At 49.0% G+C, this 25,444-nt stretch overlaps 1 protein-coding gene across 1 annotated transcript in view; it reads right to left on the bottom strand.

The window, feature by feature from the left end:
- Positions 1-21,461, bottom strand: part of LOC123191496 (histone-lysine N-methyltransferase family member SUVH9-like) — a 30,972-nt gene extending 9,511 nt beyond the window's left edge. Inside the window, exon 1 of the mRNA XM_044604209.1 lies at positions 21,327-21,461. Within this exon, the coding sequence (XP_044460144.1) occupies positions 21,327-21,461 (135 nt within the window). The remainder of the gene's footprint in view (positions 1-21,326) is intronic.
- Between the last annotated feature and the right edge of the window lie 3,983 nt (positions 21,462-25,444).

The following is a 25,444-nucleotide window of genomic DNA, read 5'->3' as shown; positions in this document are numbered from 1 at the left end:
ATAGTAGGGGGCGGTGAGGCCTCTGCGGCAGCACAGCCGGCCACGGGAGGCAGGAGCATGCGGCACGACCGGCCCTGCTTTGGGCGGCTGGAGCAAGAAGATCAGAGATTGAAGAAGCACAACGGCCATTGGATGGACATCGTACGGTCACTAGAGCTAGAATCGTTCATATTGACTAAGTTGATAAAGCACTCCTCCACGTCAACTTAGTAGGCCCACAAGTCAGCCACTCACCAAGGTGGGTCCCAACTAGCAGGGGGAGTATTCATTTTTGTGTGCATAATAAGGCGACACTTCCGGTGGGTCCGAGCTGACAGCGGGGGGAACGTTTTTTCACGAAATATGGAGGCCCATCCGGTGGGTCCCAGCAGTCAGGGGGGAAACGTTTTTTCGCCAAATACGATGGTCCGTCCGGTGGGTCCCTGCTGTCAGGTGGAGGAATAATTATTTTCCGCGTAATAAGGAGGCACTTCCTTCCGGCTGCCGTGGACCCAGCTGTCAGCCTCTCCACGTACAGTACTCTTCCGATGGAAGTCGTTCCTTGACAACGTTGACCACGCCGCGCCGAGAGCACCAGGGCGGTGGACGACGACGAGTCCTAGGAAGGGGACGACGGCGAGGCCTAGGAAGGGGACGACGCGGAGCCGGGGAAGACGCGACAGTGGAAGCCCGCGCAGAGAGGAGTACGAGGGTTCACTCATTCGGCTGCGGTGTGAGGCTGCCATCGCCGCAGGGCCTGGCCAGCAGTGGGAATAGTAGGGGGCGGTGAGGGCTCCGCGGCAGCACAGCCGGCCACGGGAGGCAGGAGCATGCGACACGGCCGGTGCTGCTTTGGGCGGCTGGAGCAAGAAGACCAGAGGTTGAAGAAGCACTATGGCCGTTGGATGGACATCGTACGATCACTGGAGCTAAAACCGTGCATATTGGCTAAGTTGACAAAGCCCTCCATCCCCGTCAACTAAGTAGGCCCACAAGTCAGCCTCCCACTATACTGGGTCCCAGCTAGCAGGGGGAGTATTCATTGTTTTATGCGTAATAAGGAGGCACTTCCTTGCGTGCGAAGATATAGCTGGTGGGTCCGAGCTGTCAGCGGCGGTAATGTTTTTCTCGCGAAATATAGAGGCCCTTTCGGTGGGTCCCAGATGTCAGGTGGAGGAGCTGTCAGCCTCTCCACGTACAGTCCACTTCAGATGCATGTCGGTCGTTAACCACGTTGACCAGGTTGCGCTGAGAGCACCAGGGCGGTGGACGACGGCGAGGCCTAGGAAGGGAATGACACGGAGCCAAGGAAGACTCGGTAGTTGTTTCCCACGCGGAGGGGAGTACGACTGTACGAGGGTTTACTGGTTCGTCTGCCGTCACCAGAGAATAACAGCAGGTGTGGGTGAGTAGAGGGATGGCTAGGCCAGCGATGGGAGTACGGTGGGGCGGTGCAGCCTGCGCGGCAGCACAGCCGGCCACGGGGAGGAGAGAGCAGGCAGTCCCATCGGCGCTTGTTTGAGCGGCTGGAGCAGGAAGAGCAGAGATTGAAGAAGCACGACGGCCGTTGGATGGACATCCAACAGTCACTGCTTGTGCGTCAACCTTTTTTAGGAAAGCCTCAAATCTATGGAAAACATCATACAACCCATCTGCCATTATTTCTAATAATTTACAGCCCATTTGCTAATTCATAAGGTTTTTTTGGAGCCCATATTCTTTTTCTTAGCATTACAACCCATATTGTGGCCACGGTTAAAAAAATTATACGAAATTTTGCATATTTCGGTGCGGAACGAACTGTTTTTAATCCCGAAATTTCGAGTCATGTTCAAACTGATTTTAAAAATAAATATATGAAAGTGCGTTATATCGACTAGAGGGGGGGTGAATAGGCGATTTTTATGAAAGTCTTCAAAACATGGGAGTTATGAAGACAAACAGCGAAGATTTTGCCTATTTACTATGCAGCGGAAGTTAGATTACACTAGGCAAGCCATGGTCAAGTATTCAGTAGAGTGAAAGCACAAAGACAAACATCTACAGTGTAATAAGGATCAGGTAGGAAGAAGTTATGAAGCCAAACAGATCATACATTCACGTTGTGAAGACAAAAGATAGAGCAAGCATGCAATGGCTTCACAATGAGTAACAGTAAGAATAAGGAAGTGAAGATGAAACCAGTGATTCATTGAAGACAATGATGTGTTGGACCAGTTCCAGTTGCTGTGACAACTGTACGTCTGGTTGGAGCGGCTAGGTATTTAAACCTTAGGACACACAGTCCCGGACACCCAGTCCTGAACACGCAGCTCAGGACACCAAGTCCTCACTGTATTCTCCTTGAGCTAAGGTCACTTAGTCCTCGCCCAATCACTCTGGTAAGTCTTCAAGGTAGACTCCCAAACCTTCACAGACTTTGTTCACTGGCAATCCACAATGTCTCTTGGATGCTCTGAACGCGACGCCTAACCGTCTGGAGGATTCACAGTCCTCAAGTGTAATAAGTCTTCAGATCACACAGACAAGAAGACTTAAGTGATGCCCAATATTCTTTGGCACTGGGTGGTTAGGGATTTTCTCCTCGCTAGGAATTTTCTCTCAAAGGCTTCGAGGTGGGTTGCTCTCAAACGACAAAAGCCGTGCACTGAAATCTGAGCAGCCAACCGTTTATGGTTGTAGGGGGTGGGCTATTTATAGCTATTTGGCAACCCGACCTGATTTGTCCGAAATGACCCTGGGTCACTAAGGAACTGACACGTGTCTCAACGGTCAGATTTTAAACTCTCATGGCAACTTTACTTGGGCTACAAGCAAAGCTGACTTGTCCGGCTCTGGACAAGATTCGCTCTCATTGTCTTCACTCGAAGACATAGGTTTTTAGTTTGGGCATCACTTCAGTCATTCTAACTGGTTCTCCTGGACCCCACTTAACAGTACGTGGTTCCTATGACTCAACACAAAGGAAAAGAACTACGAAAGATCTAAGTCTTCAAGCTCCATAGGCTTCACAACGTGTCTTCTTTTGTCATAGTCTTCAATGTGAATATCTTCATATACCACCTTTGACTTCAATGTCTTCATACATTTTTAGGGGTCATCTCTGGTAGTAAAACCGAATCAATGAGGGACTTCTACCTGTGTTATCCTGCAATTCTTACAAACACATTAGTCCCTCAACTAGGTTTGTCGTCAATACTCCAAAACCAACTAGGGGTGGCACTAGATGCACTTACAATATACACCAATATAAAATCCAAGAAATTGTCGACGCATAAAAATCAATGCATTTTAAAATCTCGAAATGAAAAAAAGAAATTTGAAATTAATTGCCAGTTTGATGTGTTTTAAAAATGTACATCCCATTTCTCATTACTGATAGGCCATTTTCTCGGCCAGCCGAATGAAAGCTCTCCTCGTCTTGAAAGATTTCCAGCCCAACAGGCCTGACAAAGCGACTTACTTGGCAAATAATAAAAAATTGGGTTGTGGCCGTGGACCCATCTATCAGCCTCTCCATGTGCAGTACTCTTCCGATGGAAGTCGGTCGTTGACCACATTGACCACGCCGTGCCGAGAGCACCAAGGCTGTGGACGACAACGAGGCCTAGGAAGGGGATGACGCGGAGCCGGGGAAGATGCGGCAGTGGATGCCCACGCGGAGAGGAGTACGAGGGTTCACTGGTTCGACTGCGGTGTGAGGCTGCCGTCGCCGCAGGGCCTGGCTAGCGGTGGGAGTAGTAGGGGGCGATGAGGCCTCAACGGCAGCACGGCCGGCCACTGGAGGCAGGAGCAGGCGGTCTCGCCGGCGCTGGTTTGGGCGGCTGGTGCAAGAAGAGGAGCGATTGAAGAAGCAGCATGACTGTTCAATTCAAATCCAACGGTTACAGCTGCTAGAATCATTTGCTGACTAAGTTGACAAGCCCTGCGTACGCGTCAACGTAGTAGGCCCACAGGTCAGCCTCCCAACCGGTGCGCCCCAGATGTCAGTGGGAGGAATCATTTTTTTCGCATGATAAGGAGGCAGTTGATTGCGTGCAGCCAGGCCAGCGGTGGGAGTAGGGTGGGCCAGGGAAGCCCACTCGACATCACAGCGGGCCACAAGCGGAGGGAGCAGGCAGTCCCGCCGACGCTAGTTTAGGCGGCTGGAGCAGGAAGATCCGAGATTGAAGAAGCACGTCGGCCGTTGGATGGACATCCAATAGTCACTGCTGCTAGAATCGTGTGTTGACTGACAAAGCCTTGATTAAACAAGTCAGCCTTGAAATTTGTGGCGTGTACAACCCATTTGCTATTATTTTTATAATTTTTACTCATTTTCTAATTCATATGGAATTTATTGCAGCCTGTTTTCCATTTTAAAAATTGATGCCCATTTTCTGGTCAGTACGAGGGTTAAAAAAATTAACTAAATATGTGGGAAATTTTGAAAATTCGCAAATTTTTGCTGGGGAACAAAATATTCTTAATCCAAAAATTAGTAGCCATACTAAAACAAATTTAAAAATAAATTAGTAATATGTCATGTTAAATCCAATGAAATACGTATAAGATATGAGTGAAGAACAAAAACAAAAAAACTAATATCCCATTTGCTATAATTTTTTTGGAATTTTCAACCCCTTTTGATATTACTTTTAACAGACACTGACCATACTCTTTGGCAAGACCGGAGTGCATCCCTCCTCGTCTTGAAAGATTTGCAGCCCAGTAAGTCGGAGAAAACAAATAGGCCTAGATTGGGTATTCTTCAAAAAGAAATACTGGGCTACCTATTTTCCCAAAGGAAAAACTGCTGGGCTGGTCATGTTGTTACACGGGCCACAGAGACCGCACAACCCAGTTTATAGCCCGCTCTTCCGAATTACTACTAAAAAAGTTGTGCAATTTTGTCATTAATTGACTATACGTTGAAAATGATGTGGGTCCCAGATATCAGCAGGGTGGATTAGAGTAAAAAAAGGAGGCATTCATCTGAGTAGTAAAAGCGGCGCTTGCTTGTGTTCGGGAGTGGACCTGGTGGGTCCGTACTGTCATACTCACAACTACAGTCATCTCCCGATTCACTATGTTGATAGGGACCGTTTCGGAAAAAAAACTATGTTGACAGGGCCGGACGGTGGCGCCGCGGCGAGCGCACCAAGGCGGAGGATAAAGTGCTGCTGCCAATGTGCTGGGCTGGGTTGGACATTCTTATTGAAAAATAAAAATGGACCAGATCTATTTATGATGTTGACTATGATTTGCATGGGTCCGCTAGTCGCAGGAAGAAAATACTGGGAGGAAGAAGACTGGTCGCTATCTTTGCCGAAGAATAATATCGACTGAATGTAACGACACTATCATAGGAAATAATATCCTCCTGTTAAATCGTTAATTTAAAGAACTGGTGCATGAGCATTTATCTTTATTTATTTATTTATTTATGTTTAGGGGACCATGACCATGTACCTGGGCCGGATTCATGTGAGAGCCTCCCTTCCAGTTAATTATGGGCTTCTCTATTGGGCCTTCATCAGTGGGCTGCATGTTATCAACAAGTGGAAAATGTGTTCAGTATGAAAAATAGTATGCTCTACGTACGGTACGAGGCACTAAAGGATCGAACCGTGCAACGACTTCCAAAACATTGTGTTTGTCGTTCTAACAACACATTTATTCAACCAACAGACGAAGTATACTACTGATTGTACATTGAAAACAGTAGCAGGAGCAACCAGGGTCGGGGGTGCAACAGAAGCAGTAAGCAGGCCAGAAGAGTGAAGACGCAACTCTCTCTTCCAAACCAAACATCAGCCATCATTACAAAAGGGCTACCAAAAAAGAACAAGTGTATGCATCAAACTAAATAAAGATCCTACTACACCAAGTGTACCCATCTAAATAACTGGCTCAGTTAGACGTTACTATTTATTAAGCTGTGGAGATTGGCTGACGACTTGAACCAGATGGGTGCCTGACGGGGGAAACTTCAGCCAACAGGTCGAAGTCTGATACTTGCGACCCTCTCTCCTACTTTGAGCTGCAGAATGTGGCGGCACATGTCAGGGTATGGTGCATGCAGAGACGCATGGCATGCTTTGTACACACAATTTTGCCTGATGAACGAAACCGCGCTGCCATCATGATCCTTGCCGTCGGTTATCTCCTGGTTAATCGGATAATTCAGTCCGACAAACAGAGAGTGTGTACCAAGGCTACTTACCAACCTCCAGCCAAAAATTCCTGAAGGCCCAGAGAAGCTGGGATCCTGCTCAAAGACCTTGCAGTGACTGTGATTATATTCCACGAAACAACACGTCCGGTACGTGCGAACGATCATCAATCGTTCGCCGTCGTCTGATCGAGCCAGGAACCACATGCAACTGCCATGCCACTTTTCTTTGAAAGGTTTTGGGATTAGGAAGTGTAGGGACACCAGGCGGCCTACAACGTAGGGTCATATCAAAGTCAGACAACTTGCTTGAGTGATCACAGTAATGGTACTCCCTACAGTACCTGCTACTATGCCCTAACTTGCTTGAGTAGAGTAGTAGTGGAGTAGGACTCTGCTCTACTACTAGCACCGGAGGAGTAGTATGTTCTAATCTAAAATAGTTACAAACTTCAATGCTCGAGCGTGGAACGACTATGAACCTCCATCGGTGCTAACTCCAATCCTGCAAGTCATGGATTTGTTTCTTTTTAACTTTCTGTACGAATCTGTAGCCAGCCTGCAAGTCATGTACACTGTACTGACAGTGGAACCCACAGAGTACTTAGAATACAAGATTAAGGATGCAATTAACTTTTTATAGAGGGAGAATCATACACGCAATTAACTCAAATGGATTGGACGTGACTCTATTATTCTCCAACGGCAACCAGCAAATTTCCTCCCGCGGGCCGGAGTAGGTTTCTCGGTTTGCATGCGGGTTTAACGGAGGGGTTAGATGGAGGCGAGGAGGCATGTTCAGCCGGGCGTGTAGTGGACGGCGCAGTACTATTCGATTTGACAACTACAACTAGTATATTATAAAAAACAAAGAAGAGTAGTAGAGATAGAGATAAGAATAGAGACTAGGGAGGAGCACCATCTACTTCTTCGTGGGCTACTCCTGCGCTCCATTCGGCGGCCGCAACGTCCCCTACAGCCACTCCCTCCTCCACTCCATTCGGCGGGCGTTGTTGAAATTTGGGGAGCGCACTCTCGCGACTGCTAGCAGCGACGACTTCACCAATGACGACTTCTTCCCCGACCTCGGCAACCTCTTCCTCAACGACATGGGCGACAACCTCAACGCCAATGGTGCTGCTCCCGTTGCACCATATGTGTTTCTGTCCTTCCTGTTCGAAATCGTGGTAGAATTCATGTTTATAATCTGTGTCCTAGATTCGATATGTTCATCTACTACGCTAGTCCGCATGATTAGTTTAATCTCTGTTATAGCCGTCATGATTTATTTTGTAGTAAATCTCGTAGTAACTTGCTCATATATTCAACTGGCGGAACGTCCCCTACAACCACTCCTGTTTCATGGACGGCCTGGTCGATGCCTCCAAGGAGCCCTTTGTCTACAGCTATGAGTGCCCGGTGCCATTTTGGGGCTCGCCGGCGGACATTGTGCATCACCTGACGCAGGCGTGCAACGATCACTATTGGCCCATGGCAAAGAACATCAAGTACAAGACGTGCTACCCGTTCACCGTGCCGGAGTCGCTGGAGGATCAACGCCGCCTGCTAGTCTCGGAGGAGGACGACAGCGTCTTCCTCTTTATCGTGGCCACCGGTGAGGCCCGCACAGGCCGCTGCCACATCTCTGTAGTGTGCGTCAGGGGCGACGCTGCTGATGTTGACACTGACATGAGGCTGATGTATGGGTGCGTGCTCACTATTACTACCCCTCGGAGGTACGTGGGCGGCGACACTAGCTACGTCAAGCTGACTTGGACTCTGCCGAGCTGGGACCTTCCCGCCGATGTGGACATGGAAGACACATGGTGTTATTTGAGCCCCAACAATGTGCATGGGGACTCCAAGGAGGTTCACCTGGACATCTGCATTACTAAGTTAAATGTTGATCATTAGTCTTCGCTCAATGTAATCCGCTGTCTAAGCATGTGGAGACTTCCATGCATGATCTTGCTCTATTGGAGTATCGCGCATGAATAAAAGTGTACCCATTTATGGTTTAGTCTAGAATCTTCCATGTATGAATGTTTACTACAGTACTGGTCAAAGACTTATGATGAACCATTTCTTACATATCCTCTTCCCCCTTCCAAGTCATCCTGATTTAATCCCTCCGTCTAGGTGTATAAGGGCATGGTTAATACTTAAATAGTATAGCCAACTATTGACTATAAGAAAGTGCCATGTAAGCTGTAGCCAACATGTATAACAATGGATACTCAAAAACTAATTCTTGAAGATCATTTCCTGCAAAGCACAACAAGAGTTATTTCTTCACAAGTTTTGGATGCAGGTTGAACAGTTGAACGCTTTTGTTTGCAAAAGATACTTTTTTATCTATTTCACCCGGATGTTTGTGAGCTCTAGAGATGAGATAATATCTGAACAAACCTATTGATACCTGAGAGAGTCCTGGATTAGGGGGTCCTCGGACAGCCGGACTATATACTTTGGCTGGACTGTTGGACTATGAAGATACAAGATTGAAGACTTCGTCCCATGTCCGGATGAGACTCTCCTTTGCGTGGAAGGCAAGCTTAGCGATTCGGATATGTAGATTTCCTCCCTTGTAACCAACTCTGTGTAACCCTAGCCCCTCTGGTGTCTATATAAACCAGAGGGTTTTAGTCCGTAGAACAACAACAATCATACCATAGGCTAGCTTCTAGGGTTTAGCCTTTCCGATCTCGTGGTAGATCAACTCTTGTAATACTCATATCATCAAGATCAATCAAGCAGGAAGTAGGGTATTACCTCCATCGAGAGGGCCCGAACCTAGGTAAACATTGTGTTCCCCGCCTCCTGTTACCATCCGCCTTAGACGCACACTTCGGGACCCCCTACCTGAGATCCGCTGGTTTTGACACCGACATTGGTGCTTTCATTGAGAGTTCCACTGTGCCGTCACGATAAGGCCTGATGGCTTGTCTCGTTGTCAGGGACAACGTTACCTCTGGGGGATCCCTGGCTGTAGGCCAAACTCTCTGATTAGGCGGCTTCGTCATGACCGCCCCGTCGGCCGTCGCGCTGACGATGACTTCTCGGGTCATCAAAAATAGCCTCCACGTCGGCTCGGGATTCACCGAGTAGATGGATCCAATGGAGCTCTCTTCTTTGAATGAGCTCTTGGATCGCATCGCTGCCTTGGGAGTCGCTACGGACTATGATCAGATCGGGCTTAAACCCGACCAAAGGGATATTAACTGTCCATCGGTCACCCATCAGATAGCGGTGGTGGAGGAGCGATGCAACAATTCTTCCTCTATTTTGAGGACAAACTATGTTCGTATTCCCGAGCTCTCCGAGCCGGATACCCGTCTACGGGAGGACATGGCCCAAGCTTCGAACCTGGAATCGAACAACGGGCTAGTACCGTTGGGCAACGTCCCAAAGCCCGAGCTACCAAGCTCGGAAACTCCTTTGGGCCTCAGACCGGGTCAGGGTTTGGACTTAAATCTACCCACCCACCCTCACATAAGTGATCTTTCCCATATTAGACAAGAGCCCCAAGAGACAGTACATCACTATTGGGCCAGATTCCTCCTTGTAATAAGCAAGGTGAAGGACTATCGCGAGGAAGACGCAATTTCATTCTTTTGCAAAAATTGCAGGGACAAGGGAATCCTCAACGCCATAAGTCGCCGTGATATAACACACTTCGCTAACTTGGCATCCATAGTACAGAAGTACTGTGCGATGGAAAGCACTTGGAAAACCCAAACACGATTCTGGGATCTCCAGCTCTAACTAAACCCTCTGTCCGAACTAAAAGGGTGTACTCTCGTAAGTCACCCAATCCAATTACAAAGAAGCCAAAACCAACTACAGGGCGCGGAACCGTATTGGAGGGACGGCTCAATGGGCCATGCAAAATTCAAAGTACATCGGATACCATGCCAACAGACAACCTTAGAGCATGTTGGATACCCCGGCAGGTGGCCAGGAGCGGCAAGGATCTCCTCGTCAACAATACCGCAGAGCACCCTCCCGCGGAAAATAACAATACAGTACTAACAGTCCTCGAGACTTTCACCTCAAACAAATAGGCGCAAGCGGGCACTTCGCAGCCTCACCGAAGTCTGCCACGTTGCAACGATAAATCCATGGAATGACACAACCATAACCTTCAATGCCAGTGAAAAACCTCAATTCCGCACAGCCCGAGCTCCAGCCACTTTGGTCCTTAGTCCAATTGTGGACGGCTTCTGGCTTACTAAAGTACTCATGGACGGTGGCAGCGGATTAAACCTCATCTATGAGGAGACTCTTAGAAAAATGGAAATGGACAAGAACCGCATTGAGCAAAGCAGCACGACCTTCAGAGGAATCATCCCTAGTCGGGAGGCATGATGTGCGGGAAAAATCACACTAGATGTGGTATTCGGCACGCCGGAGAATTACAGGTCCGAAGAAATCACATTCCAAGTGGCCCCGTTTAGTAGCACATACCACACCCTTCTAGGGCGAGAGGCATTCACGATCTTCCAAGCTATACCCCATTACGGGTACATGAAGCTCAAGATGCCCGGGCCCAATGGAATCATCACTCTAGCTAGTGATCCGGACATAGCACTCCGTGCCGAAAATAAAACCGCTGCACTGGCCCTCGAAGCTTTATCCGAAGCCCTCGCGGCTGAAGAACTAACTACGTTGCGCTCTACAGTGGATAGGGACGACGTGATACTCGACAAAAGACCCAAGTCCACCTCTTTTAAACCAGCGAACGAAATAGTCAAATTCTAGGTTCACCCAACGGACCCTACAAAAACAGCATCCATTGATGCATAGCTGAACCCCACAATAGACGCTGCACTGCAGGAGTTCTTACACGAGAATTGGGACATCTTCGCCTGGCATCGTTCAGATATGCCAGGCATCCCACACAGGCTGGCCGAGCATAGCCTAAACATTCTAAAGGGATACAAGCCGGTCAAGCAAACTCTTTGGCGTTTCTCCGAACCCAAGCGACAAGCCATGGGAGAAGAACTAGCCAAGTTACTCGAGGCCGGATTCATTAGAGAAATAAAACACCCAGACTGGCTAGCAAACCTGGTGATGGTACCAAAGAAGGACAAATCCTGGCGCCTATGTGTCGATTTTAAGGACCTTAACAAGGCTTTCCCCAAGGATCCCTTCCCCCTCCCCCGCATCGATCAAATTATCGACGCTACTGCGGGACACGACTCATTGTGTTTCCTTCACGCATACTCCAGATACCATCAAATCAAGATGGCGGAGTCCGATCAAGCCGCAACGGCATTCATTACTCCATACAACCGCTTCTGTTTCAACACCATGCCTTTCGGGCTCAAAAACGCCGGTGCGACCTATCAACGCATGATTCCGACATGCCTGGAAGCTCGAATCGGCAAAACAGTGGAGGCATACGTAGACGATGTGGTAATTAAAACCAAACACATCGAATCTTTGATAAGCGACTTGAGGCTCATGTTTGACAATCTCTGAACATATGACATTAAGCTCAATCCGGAAAAAAATGCGTTTCTGGCATACTCGCCGGAAAGCTCTTGGGCTTCATCGTTTCCAACAGGGGAATTGAAGCGAATCCGGCTAAAATCCAAGCTCTGTCTGTCGGAGTAATTGGACACGGATACCCCGAAGACGACGAGATGACATTTCAAGACATCGAGGCTAGCAAAGCCCCTCAGTCCAATAGTTGGGTTTTGTAGTAATTTCAAAAAATTTCCTACGCACACGCAAGATCATGATGATGCATAGCAACGAGAAGGGGGGAGTGTGATCTACGTACCCTTGTAGATCGACAACGGAAGTGTTAACTTGGTTGATGTAGTCGTACGTCTCCACAGCCCGACCGATCAAGCACCAAAACTACGGCACCTCCGAGTTCTAGCACACGTTCAGCTCGATGATGATCCCCGGACTCCGATCCAGCAAAGTTTTGGGGGAAGAGTTCTGTCAGCACGACGGCGTGGTGACGATCTTGATGTACTACTGTCGCAGGGCTTCGCCTAAGCACCGCTACAATATTATCGAGGACTATGGTGGAAGGGGGCACCGCACACGGCTAAGAATATGATCACGTGGATCAACTTGTGTCTCTAGGGGTGCCCCTGCCTCCGTATATAAAGGTTCAAGGGAGGGGGGGGGGGGCTGGCCGGCCAAGGAGAGGCGCGCCAGGAGGAGTCCTACTCCTTCTGGGAGTAGGACTCCCCCCCTTTCCTAATCAGAATAGGATTCAAGGAGGGGGGAAAGAGAGAGAGAGAAGGAGGGGGGGCGCCGGCCCCCTCTCTCCTTGTCCTATTCGGACTAGGGGGGAGGGGCGCGCGGCCCAGCTCTGGCCTCCTCTCCTCTTCTTCCACTAAGGCCCACTAAGGCCCATATAGCTCCCGTGGGGGTTCCGGTAACCTCCCCGTACTCCGGTAAAATCCCGATTTCACCCGGAACACTTATGTTATCCAAACATAGGCTTCCAATATATCAATCTTTATGTCTCGACCATTTCGAGACTCCTCGTCATGTCCGTGATCACATCCGGGACTCCGAACAACCTTCGGTACATCAAAATGCATAAACTCATAATATAACTGTCATTGTAACCTTAAGCGTGCGGACCCTACGGGTTCGAGGACAATGTAGACATGACCGAGACACGTCTCCGGTCAATAACCAATAGCGGAACCTGGATGCTCATATTGGCTCCTACATATTCTACGAAGATCTTTTATCGGTCAGACGTCATAACAACATACGTTGTTCCCTTTGTCAACAGTATGTTACTTGCCCGAGATTCGATCGTTGGTATCCTATACTTAGTTCAATCTCGTTACCGGCAAGTCTCTTTACTCGTTCTGTAATACATCATCTCGCAACTAACTCATTAGTTGCAATGCTTGCAAGGCTTAAGTGATGTGCATTACCGAGAGGGCCCAGAGATACCTCTCCGACAATCGGAGTGACAAATCCTAATCTCGAAATACGCCAACCCAACATGTACCTTTGGAGACACCTGTAGAGCTCCTTTATAATCACCCAGTTACGTTGTGATGTTTGGTAGCACACAAAGTGTTCCTCTGGCAAATGGGAGTTGCATAATCTCATAGTCATAGGAACATGTATAAGTCATGAAGAAAGCAATAGCAACATACTAAACGATCGGGTGCTAAGCTAATGGAATGGGTCATGTCAATCAGATCATTCAACTAATGATGTGATCCCGTTAATCAAATAACAACTCTTTGTACATGGTTAGGAAACATAACCATCTTTGATTAACGAGCTAGTCAAGTAGAGGCATACTAGTGACACTCTGTTTGTCTATGTATTCACGCATGTATTATGTTTCCGGTTAATACAATTCTAGCATGAATAATAAACTTTTATCATGATATAAGGAAATAAATAATAACTTTATTATTGCCTCTAGGGCATATTTCCTTCAGTCTCCCACTTGCACTAGAGTCAATAATCTAGTTTACGCAGTAATGATTCTAACACCCATGGAGCCTTGGTGCTGATCATGTTTTGCTCATGGAAGAGGCTTAGTCAACGGGTCTGCAACATTCAGATCCGTATGTATCTTGCAAATTTCTATGTCTCCCACCTGGACTAGATCCCAGATGGAATTGAAGCGTCTCTTGATGTGCTTGGTTCTCTTGTGAAATCTGGATTCCTTCGCCAAGGCAATTGCACCAGTATTGTCACAAAAGATTTTCATTCCGCTTCACACGTAGATCCCGCCACGACGCTTTGTTTAGAACTGCACCAACTGACAGCTCCACCATTTAATGTAAACACGTATCCGGTTTGCGATTTAGAATCGTCCGGGTCAGTGACAAAGCTTGCATCAACGTAACCGTTTACGATGAGCTGTTTGTCACCTCCATATATGAGAAACATATCCTTAGTCCTTTTCAGGTACTTCAGGATGTTCTTGATCGCTGTCCAGTGATCCACTCCTGGATTACTTTGGTACCTCCCTGCTAGACTTATAGCAAGGCACACATCAGGTCTGGTACACAGCATTGCATACATGATAGAGCCTATGGCTGAAGCATAGGGAACATCTTTCATTTTCTCTCTATCTTCTGCAGTGGTCGGGCATTGAGTCTGACTCAACTTCACACCTTGTAACACAAGCAAGAACCCTTTCTTTGCTTGATCCATTTTGAACTTCTTCAAAATCTTGTCAAGGTATGTGCTTTGTGAAAGTCCAATTAAACGTCTTGATCTATCTCTATAGATCTTTATGCCTAATATGTAAGCAGCTTCACCGAGGTCTTTCATTGAAAAACTCTTATTCAAGTATCCCTTTATGCTATCCAGAAATTCTATATCATTTCCGATCAGTAATATGGCGTCCACATATAATATCAGAAATGCTACAGAGCTCCCACTCACTTTCTTGTAAATACAGGCTTCTCCAAAAGTCTGTATAAAACCAAATGCTTTGATCACACTATCAAAGCGTTTATTCCAACTCCGAGAGGCTTGCACCAGTCCATAAATGGATCGCTGGAGCTTGCACACTTTGTTAGCTCCCTTTGGATCGACAAAACCTTCCAGTTGTATCATATACAACTCTTCTTCCAGAAATCCATTCAGGAATGCAGTTTTGACATCCATCTACCAAATTTCATAATCATAAAATGCGGCAATTGCTAACATGATTCGGACAGACTTAAGCATCGCTACGGGTTAGAAGGTCTCATCGTAGTCAACCCCTTGAACTTGCCGAAACCCTTTTGCGACAAGTCGAGCTTTGTAGACAGTAATATTACCATCGGCGTCAGTCTTCTTCTTGAAGATCCATTTATTCTCAATTGCTTGCCGATCATTGGGCAAGTCAACCAAAGTCCACACTTTGTTCTCATACATGGATCCCATCTCAGATTTCATGGCTTCAAGCCATTTTGCGGAATCTGGGCTCACCATCGCTTCTTCATAGTTCGTAGGTTCATCATGATCTAGTAGCATGACTTCCAGAACTGGATTACCGTACCACTCTGGCGCGGATCTCACCCTGGTTGATCTACGAGGTTCAGTAGTATCTTGTTTTAAAGTTTCATGATCATTATCATTGGCTTCCTCACTAATTGGTGTTGGTGTCACAGAAACAGTTTTCTGTGATGTACTACTTTCCAATAAGGGAGCAGGTACAGTTACCTCGTCAAGTTCTACTTTCCTCCCACTCACTTCTTTCGAGAGAAACTCCTTCTCTAGAAAGTTTCCGAACTTAGCAACAAAAGTCTTGCCTTCGGATCTGTGATAGAAGGTGTATCCAATAGTCTCCTTTGGATATCCTATGAAGACACATTTCTCTGATTTGGGTTCGAGCTTATCAGGTTGAAGCTTTTTCACATAAGCATCGCAGCCCCAAACTTTCAGAAACGACAACTTTGGTTTCTTGCCAAACCATAGTTCATAAGGCGTCGTCTCAACGGATTTTGATGGTGCCCTATTTAACGTGAATGCGGCCGTCTCCAAAGCATAACCCCAAAACGACAGTGGTAAATCAGTAAGAGACATCATAGATCGCACCATATCTAGTAAGGTACGATTACGACGTTCGGACACACCATTACGCTGTGGTGTTCCGGGTGGCGTGAGTTGCGAAACTATTCCGCATTGTTTCAAATGTACACCAAACTCGTAACTCAAATATTCTCCTCCACGATCAGATCGTAGAAACTTTATTTTCTTGTTACGATGATTTTTAACTTCACTCTGAAATTCTTTGAACTTTTCAAACGTTTCAGACTTATGTTTCATTAAGTAGATATACCCATATCTGCTTAAGTCATCACTGAAGGTGAGAAAATAACGATATCCGCCACGAGCCTCAATATTCATTGGACCACATACATCTGTATGTATGATTTCCAACAAATCTGTTGCTCTCTCCATAGTACCAGAGAATGGCATTTTAGTCATCTTGCCCATGAGGCACGGTTCGCAAGTACCAAGTGATTCATAATAAGGTGGTTCCAAAAGTCCATCAGTATGGAGTTTCTTCATGCGCTTTACACCGATATGACCTAAACGGTAGTGCCACAAATAAGTTGCACTATCATTATCAACTCTGCATCTTTTGGCTTCAACATTATGAATATGTGTGTTACTACTATCGAGATTCAATAAGAATAGACCACTCTTCAAGGGTGCATGACCATAAAAGATATACTCATATAAATAGAACAACCATTATTCTCTGATTTAAATGAATAACCGTCTCGCATCAAAAAGATCCAGATATAATGTTCATGCTTAACGCTGGCACCAAATAACAATTATTTAGGTCTAATATTAATCCCGAAGGTAGATGTAGAGGTAGCGTGCCGACCGCGATCACATCGACTTTGGAACCGTTTCCCACGTGCATCGTCACCTCGTCCTTAACCAATCTTCGCTTAATTTGTAGTCCCTGTTTCGAGTTGCAAATATTAGCAACAGAACCAGTATCAAATACCCAGGTGCTACTGCGAGCATTAGTAAGGTACACATCAATAACATGTATATCACATATACCTTTGTTCACCTTGCCATCCTTCTTATCCGCCAAATACTTGGGGCAGTTCCGCTTCCAGTGACCAGTCTGCTTGCAATAGAAGCACTCAGTTTCAGGCTTAGGTCCAGACTTGGGTTTCTTCTCTTGAGTAGCAACTTGCTTGCTGTTCTTCTTGAAGTTCCTCTTCTTCTTCCCTTTGCCCTTTTTCTTGAAACTAGTGGTCTTGTTGACCATCAACACTTGATGCTCCTTTTTGATTTCTACCTCCACAGCTTTCAGCATTGCGAAGAGCTCAGGAATAGTCTTATTCATCCCTTGCATATTATAGTTCATCACGAAGCTCTTGTAGCTTGGTGGCAGTGATTGGAGAATTCTGTCAATGACGCAATCATCTGGAAGATTAACTCCCATCTGAATCAAGTGATTATTATACCCAGACATTTTGAGTATATGATCACTGACAGAACTGTTCTCCTCCATCTTGCAGCTATAGAACTTATTGGAGACTTCATATCTCTCAATCCGGGCATTTGCTTGAAATATTAACTTCAACTCCTGGAACATCTCATATGCTCCATGACGTTCAAAATGTCGTTGAAGTCCCGGTTCTAAGCCGTAAAGCATGGCACACTGAACTATCGAGTAGTCATCATCTTTGCTCTGCCAGACGTTCACAACATCTGGTGTTGCTCCAGCAGCAGGCCTGGCACCCAGCGGTGCTTCTAGGACGTAATTCTTCTGTGCAGCAATGAGGATAATCCTCAAGTTATGGACCCAGTCCGTGTAATTGCTACCATCATCTTTCAACTTTGCTTTCTCAAGGAACGCATTAAAATTCAACGGAACAACAGCACGGTCCATTTATCTACAATCATACATAAACAAGCAAGATACTATCAGGTACTAAGTTCATGATAAATTTAGGTTCAATTAATCATATTACTTAAAGAACTCCCACTTAGATAGACATCCCTCTAATCCTCTAAGTGATTACGTGATCCAAATCAACTAAACCATGTCCGATCATCACGTGAGATGGAGTAGTTTCATTGGTGAACATCACTATGTTGATCACATCTACTATATGATTCACGCTCGACCTTTCGGTCTCCGTGTTCCGAGGCCATATCTGTATATGCTTGGCTCGTCAAGTATAACCTGAGTATTCCGCATGTGCAACTGTTTTGCACCCGTTGTATTTGAACGTAGAGCCTATCACACCCGATCATCACGTGGTGTCTCAGCACGAAGAACTTTCGCAACGGTGCATACTCAGGGAGAACACTTCTTGATAATTTAGTGAGAGATCATCTTATAATGCTACCGTCAATCAAAGCAAGATAAGATGCATAAAATATAAACATCACATGCAATCAATATAAGTTATATGCTATGGCCATCATCATCTTGTGCTTGTGATCTCCATCTCCGAAGCACCTGTCATGATCGCCATCGTCACCGGCGCGACACCTTGATCTCCATCGTAGCATCGTTGTCGTCTCGCCAATCTTATGCTTCCACGACTATCGCTACCGCTTAGTGATAAAGTAAAGCATTACAGCGCGATTGCATTGCATACAATAAAGTGACAACCATATGGCTCCTGCCAGTTGCCGATAACTCGGTTACAAAACATGATCATCTCATACAATAAAATTTAGCATCATGTCTTGACCATATCACATCACAACATGCCCTGCAAAAACAAGTTAGACGTCCTCTACTTTGTTGTTGCAAGTTTTACGTGGCTGCTACGGGCTTAAGCAAGAACCAATCTTACCTATGCATCAAAACCACAACGATAGTTTGTCAAGTTGGTGCTGTTTTAACCTTCACAAGGACTGGGCGTAGCCACACTCGGTTCAACTAAAGTTGGAGAAACGGTCACCCGCAAGCCACCTATGTGCAAAGCACGTCGGGAGAACCGGTCTCGCGTAAGCGTACGCGTAATATCGGTCCGGGCCGCTTCGTCCAACAATACCGCCGAACCAAAGTATGACATGCTGGTAAGCAGTATGACTTATATCGCCCACAACTCACTTGTGTTCTACTCGTGCATATAACATCAACATATAAAACCTAGGCTCGGATGCCACTGTTGGATTTCGTAGTAATTACAAAAAATTTCCTACGCACACGCAAGATCAAGATGATGCATAGCAACGAGAAGGGGGGAGTGTGATCTACGTACCCTTGTAGATCGACAACGGAAGCGTTAACTTGGTTGATGTAGTCGTACGTCTCCACGGCCCGACCGATCAAGCACCGAAACTACGGCACCTCTGAGTTCTAGCACACTTTCAGCTCGATGACGATCCCCGGACTCCGATCCAGCAAAGTGTCGGGGAAGAGTTCCGTCAGCACGATGGCGTGGTGACGATCGTGATGTACTACTATCGCAGGGCTTCGCCTAAGCACCGCTACAATATAATCGAGGACTATGGTGGAAGGGGGCACCGCACACGGCTAAGAATATGATCACGTGGATCAACTTGTGTCTCTAGGGGTGCCCCTGCCTCCGTATATAAAGGTTCAAGGGAGGGGGGGGCTGGCCGGCCAAGGAGAGGCGCGCCAAGAGGAGTCCTACTCCTTCTGGGAGTAGGACTCCCCCCTTTCCTAATTGGAATAGGATTCAAGGAGGGGAAAAGAGAGAGAGAGAGAAGGAGGGGGGCGCCGGCCCCTCTCTCCTTGTCCTATTCGGACTAGGGGGGAGGGGCGCGCGGTCCAGCTCTGGCCTCCTCTCCTCTTCTTCCACTAAGGCCCACTAAGGCCCATATAGCTCCCGGGGGGTTCCGGTAACCTCCCGGTACTCCGGTAAAATCCCAATTTCACCCGGAACACTTCCGATATCCAAACATAGGCTTCCAATATATCAATCTTTATGTCTCGACCATTTCAAGACTCCTCGTCATGTTCGTGATCACATCCGGGACTCCGAACAACCTTCAGTACATCAAAATGCATAAACTCATAATATAACTGTCATCGTAACCTTAAGCGTGCGGGCCCTACGGATTCGAGAACAATGTAGACATGACCGAGACACATCTCCGGTCAATAACCAATAGAGGAACCTGGATGCTCATATTGGCTCCTACATATTCTACAAAGATCTTTTATCGGTCAGACCGCATAACAACATACGTTGTTCCCTTTGTCATCGGTATGTTACTTGCCCGAGATTCGATCGTCGGTATCCTATACCTAGTTCAATCTCGTTACCGGCAAGTCTCTTTACTCGTTCTGTAATACATCATCCCGCAACTAACTCATTAGTTGCAATGCTTGTAAGGCTTAAGTGATGTGCATTACCGAGAGGGCCTAGAGATACCTCTCCGACAATCGGAGTGACAAATCCTAATCTCGAAATACGCCAACCCAACATGTACCTTTGGAGACACCTGTAGAGCTCCTTTATAATCACCCAGTTACGTTGTGACGTTCTGTAGCACACAAAGTGTTCCTCTGGCAAACGGGAGTTGCATAATCTCATAGTCATAGGAACATGTATAAGTCATGAAGAAAGCAATAGCAACATACTAAATGATCGGGTGCTAAGCTAATGGAATGGGTCATGTCAATCAGATCATTCAACTAATGATGTGACCCCGTTAATCAAATAACAACTCTTTGTCCATGGTTAGGAAACATAACCATCTTTGATTAACGAGCTAGTCAAGTAGAGGCATACTAGTGACACTCTGTTTGTCTATGTATTCACACATGTATTATGTTTCCGGTTAATACAATTCTAGCATGAATAATAAACTTTTATCATGATATAAGGACATAAATAATAACTTTATTATTGCCTCTAGGGCATATTTCCTTCACCAACTACCCGGCCGGCTGCTGGCTGCTGGCTGCCGACTGCTCCACCAGGCCGGCTGCTGGCTGCTGGCTGCCGACTGCTCCACCAGGCCGGCTGCTGGCTGCCGACTGCTCCAACGAGCCGGCTGCCCGAAGTCAACTGCAGCCTGACGCGACCTCGGCGTGACGGCCGTACCCGACACTGTTCACGTATCACTCTAGCCATCATGTACAGTGTCCCTTGTCCCTGGGCACTATTTATGAAGTGACCCAGGGGACAAGTGTGACACCCCACCATGCCACTAGCTAGCTAGCTACCATACCTACATAGCTTACTCTCTAAACTAGCCATGCCTATATATATGGGCATCCATCCATCCAGGAGGGAGGGACTCACGCACACACAAGCAAGCTAGCTAGCCAGCCATCCACACACACATATGAGCACACACCCATTCGGCCATGCACACACTTGTGCTCATCCGGCCACCCGCATATGTAAAGCCAGATGTCTATGGCACTGAGCTAAGATACAGCTCTAGGAGCACTCTGTATCAGATATACCAGATATACTCAGACATGCAGGAGTAGGGGTATTATCTCTCCGGAGAGCCCCGAACCTGGGTAAACTACCGCATGCTATTCGCATACCCACTCCCAGACCTATCAGCGGCAGTCTTGCCCTCACATGAAGCCACCTTGTGGCAGTCGTCTTGCACCCCCCGTGAGAATACCACGACATCTGGCGCCCACCATGGGGCAGTACTATGCTACCGCGCTGCTGCTGGTTTCACAGTCCGGGCGGGACCATCTTCGCCATTACCGCCGCGGCGTCGCGTCGTCTCTCCGGTAGCGCTCGGGGGCTCGACTTCGACCCACCCCCGGAGCGACCGCGCGGGATGGCGCGTCCTCGTTGTCGGCCTCGCCGCCTTCGTCATCACCATCGTTGCGACGCCGGCCGCCCGTCCACGCGTGCGCCGCGTGCAGTACCTCGCTTCGGTTGGCCGCATCCATCCATGGACCGCTCGCGTATGCTCCCCTCCGCGTTGCGCCTTGCTCCGGCCGAAGCGCGTGTTCACTCCTCCACACACCATCTATGCAAGCTAGCTAGATACAAGTCAAACCATGGTCAAACCATTAGCCAAATACCACCTATGCATTAGTCAGACACTGCCCATACACTTGCCAGATGCAAACTATGCATGCCTCGTTACATGCCTTGGATAATAGTCAGATATTCCTCATACACGAGACATACAATAGTCAGATTACCTGTACACATCCCGTACGCTAGCTGGATACTAGCTATGCACAACTCGCCTCTTGTGCGTCCACTGTGCCGGCTGCAGTTCTGCACCCGCCGCAGCTCCGCTGCTCAGCAACTCCAGCGCCTCCTGCTGAGGAGCTCCTGCTGCGCCGCCTCACGCCGCTCTGGCCTCGCGCAGCCGGCCACCACCCGGTCCGGCTGGACCACCTCCTGCTTGCTGGCTCTGGACGGCCCGCGCCTGCGTCGCCGAGCCGCTTGCATCTGCCTCCTGCAGAACCGGGCAAGCGGCATCCAACGCCACCGCCCAGACCGGCGCTCCCTGGTGCTCGTCCTCGACCAACACGTTGTGCTTCTCCCCATCGCGCTCTCCAAGCCGCCAGCGCACGACACCATCCGCGGCCTCCCCCGCCATCGGCTTCGCTGCGACCCCCGGCCGCGTCCGCATCTCCTGCACGCACTGGCCGCCCTTCGCCGACTGATACGCGCATCCTTGCCGGCTCCTGCGCGTCCGGCTCCCTAGTGTCGCTTCCGCCAAGTCAGCCTGGCTGACTGCTGGCCCCCCGCCCGTGGCTGCCTGGCCCCGCGCAGGCCGACTCCTCACCCGGCCGGCCTGGCCGGCTGCTGGCCCCCGCTTGCCCCGTGGCCGGCTCGCCGGGTCCGGCCACTCCCGCTGCGGCACACACCCATGCCCGGCCGGCTTCGGACCTCTCCGCCTACTCCGCAGGACCCGGCCGCCGGCTCCCGCGGCCGCCCCATGACCTTGCCGACAGCGCCCTCGCATGCGGGCCCTGCCTGCCGCCGCGGCTGAGTCGCCCGATGTCAACTCCCCGCCTGCCAGCCCCCGCACGCCCGCCTGCCAGCCCCCGCACACCCGCCTGGTCTCCCCCGTGCGCGGGACCTGCCTTCGCTTCCATCCCGGGCTGGAGGCCCGCCTCTCCTCCGCGCGACTGCTCGCGTCCGGTGTCCCGCCCCTCGACGTCGGCTGCTGCACTTTCGCCCGCTGGCTCGCCGCATCCGGCTGCGCTGCGCGTGCCCATGCCGGGTCCCGCTCAAGCCGCCTGCTATGGCCGGCACCTGGAGAAAAAGAAGAGAGAGAGAGAGAGAGAGAGAGAGAGAGAGAGAGAGAGAGAGAGAGAAATGGCCGAGTGCCCAATCCGGCTAAAAAAGTAAATGGCCGGCTGCTAGGAAAAAAATTGGGTGTGTGCATCGGGCTCCCTAGATCCGGCCGAAGAAAATGCCGGGTGCCCACGGTTGACTGGCAGAACAAAAGGGAGAGAGAAAAAAAAGTTGGCTGGGACAAAGAGAAGAAAAAAACACCCGTCCGGATGATCCGTCCGCCTACTTCGCCACTCGGACGGTCAATCGTGACCCACGCTGTCGGCAGTGCCAAGCCGGCTGGTCTGCCTCCTGCCCCGCCGGCACACCCAGCGGGTCCGCTGACGCGTCCCCGCGAAGAAATAGAAGACAAAGTAGTTGCCGAGAGATCCGGCCCGAATGCTCAGCAGTCGGCCCAGATCTCGGTGGCTACACCCAGCGGGTGCGCTGACGCGCGCCCGCGAAGAAGAAGACAAGATAGTTGCCGGAAGATTCGGCCCGACTGCTCAGCAGTCGACCCGAATCTCGGGGGCTACACCCAGTGGGTGCGCTGGCACGCCCCCACGGAAGATTGCAAACAAGAGAAGAGTTTTGTCCGGCTGTCAGCAGCCAGCAGAAGAGAAAAAAGAAGAAAAAAGGCGCTGCAAGACGCCTCGCCGGCTGACCGGTCGAGCCTGACTGGCCGGGACCCCCCTTCGAGCACATGGAGGCTCGAAGGCTACACCCAGCGGGTGCACCGGCGCACTCCGCGAGCGCCGAGCCGCGCCAGCTGTCTTCGGCAAACTCCGCCTCGGCAACACAAAAACCAATGTGAGCTCCTCGCCCGCATATTTTTTGCACCACGCGAGCATGGATAACCCCGAGCGATGCTCAGGGGCTATCTCCCCATTTTATTACAGTTGCATCATTGTTTGCCCGGCGCCAGCTAGAGTTGGCCCAGGGGCTAGCCGCTTGGCCTGAGACGTTGGTTCCCGCAGACGGCTTAGTACCGTGTGCGGTACCAAAGGCCCACTCTTAGTCACATACTGAGAGCGGTTGTCTGACTAGCAAGAGTGAACGCTAGAGGCCACCCACGCGAAAAATGTCCGGGAAGAAAAATGGATCGGGCGACCTGGCCGTTTCCTTTACGAGTATCTACTCGGTTAAATCCACTCCCAGAGTCTGAGTACTGTACACTCTGCTTCGCGACCCACTCTCAGCCACAGACCATAGAGCGGATGTCCGGCAAGCAAGAGCACAAGCCAAAAAGCGGAGGGCACACGAAAAAGATTAAGGGGGCTCGGACGAAACCGAGTCGACACCCTCCGCATAAACTTGCAATGCTAAAAGAAAACATTTGATATGTCTGCGTGGACTAACTTTGTCCTTTTGCATGATCATTTCCGCGAACACCCACCAAAAAACCTCCGCCCAACTTTGCCAAGTTGCCCGGAGGCTTGGGGGCTACTATCGGAGTAATTGGATACAGATACCCCGAAGACGATGAGACGATATTTCAAGACATCGGGGCTAGCAAAGCCCCTCGGTCCAACTACCCGGCCGACTGCCGGCTGCCGACTGCTCCACCAGGCTGGTTGCTGGCTACCGACTGCCCGGCCGCCCCTGCCGGCTGCTGGCTACCGACTGCTCCACCAGGCCGACTGCTGGCTGCCGACTGCCCGGCCGCCCCTACCTACTACTGGCTGCCGACTGCTCCACCAGGCCGGTTGCTGGCTGCCGACTGCTCCAACCAGCCGGCTGCCCGAAGTCAACTGCAGCCTGACGCGACCCCGACGCGACGGTCGTACCCGACACTGTTCACGTATCACCCCAGCCATCATGTACAGTGTCCCTTGTCCCTAGGCACTATTTATGAAGTGACCTAGGGGACAAGTGTCACACCCCACCATGCCACTAGCTAGCTAGCTACCATACCTACATAGCTTACTCTCTAAGCTAGCCATGCCTATATATATATGAGCATCCATCCATCCATCGAGGAGGGACTCACGCACACACAAGCAAGCTAGCTAGCAAGAGAGCTAGCTAGCCAGCCATCGACGCACACGTATGAGCACACACTGAAAACACAAGTGCTCCCTAGGTGGTTTTGGTAATTAATGTCAACATATCTCTTGTTGGACTAACACTTTTACCTAGTATGTTTCAGATAAGTTCAACAATGAAGTGGCATGGACTAGAGGATGTGGAACCCCTTCAAAATGCTAAGGACAAAGGATTGGCTCAAGCTCCAAGATCAAGACTCTACATTTTCTATTTTAGTGATCCAAGATCACATTGAGTCTCTAGGAAAAGCCAATACTATTAAGAAGGGATGAGGTGTTGCTTAATGAGGCTCTTGCTCAAAATGCTTAGTGATATGCTCCAAAGCCCTCAACCACTTTCTCACATCCACATATGACCTAAACCAAAAGTCAAACTCGGCCCCACCGATTCTTTCTATCCGGAGCCACCGAGTTCAGTTGACATAGCCACTGCCAGAAACCCTAATCAGTTCGATCTCACTGATGGGATCACGGTCTCACCAAGATGGGCTTGCAAACTCACTGTTACCCATTGCAATATTTTCGGTCCCACCGAGAAATCAATCGGCCCCACCGAGTTTGCTTGGTCAATTCTCTGTTTCGCTTGTTAC

Source organism: Triticum aestivum, chromosome 2A (assembly GCF_018294505.1).
Source record: "Triticum aestivum cultivar Chinese Spring chromosome 2A, IWGSC CS RefSeq v2.1, whole genome shotgun sequence".
NCBI lineage: Eukaryota > Viridiplantae > Streptophyta > Magnoliopsida > Poales > Poaceae > Triticum > Triticum aestivum.
Note: the sequence above shows the minus strand (reverse complement) of the source record. Positions and strands in the feature narration are given on the sequence as shown.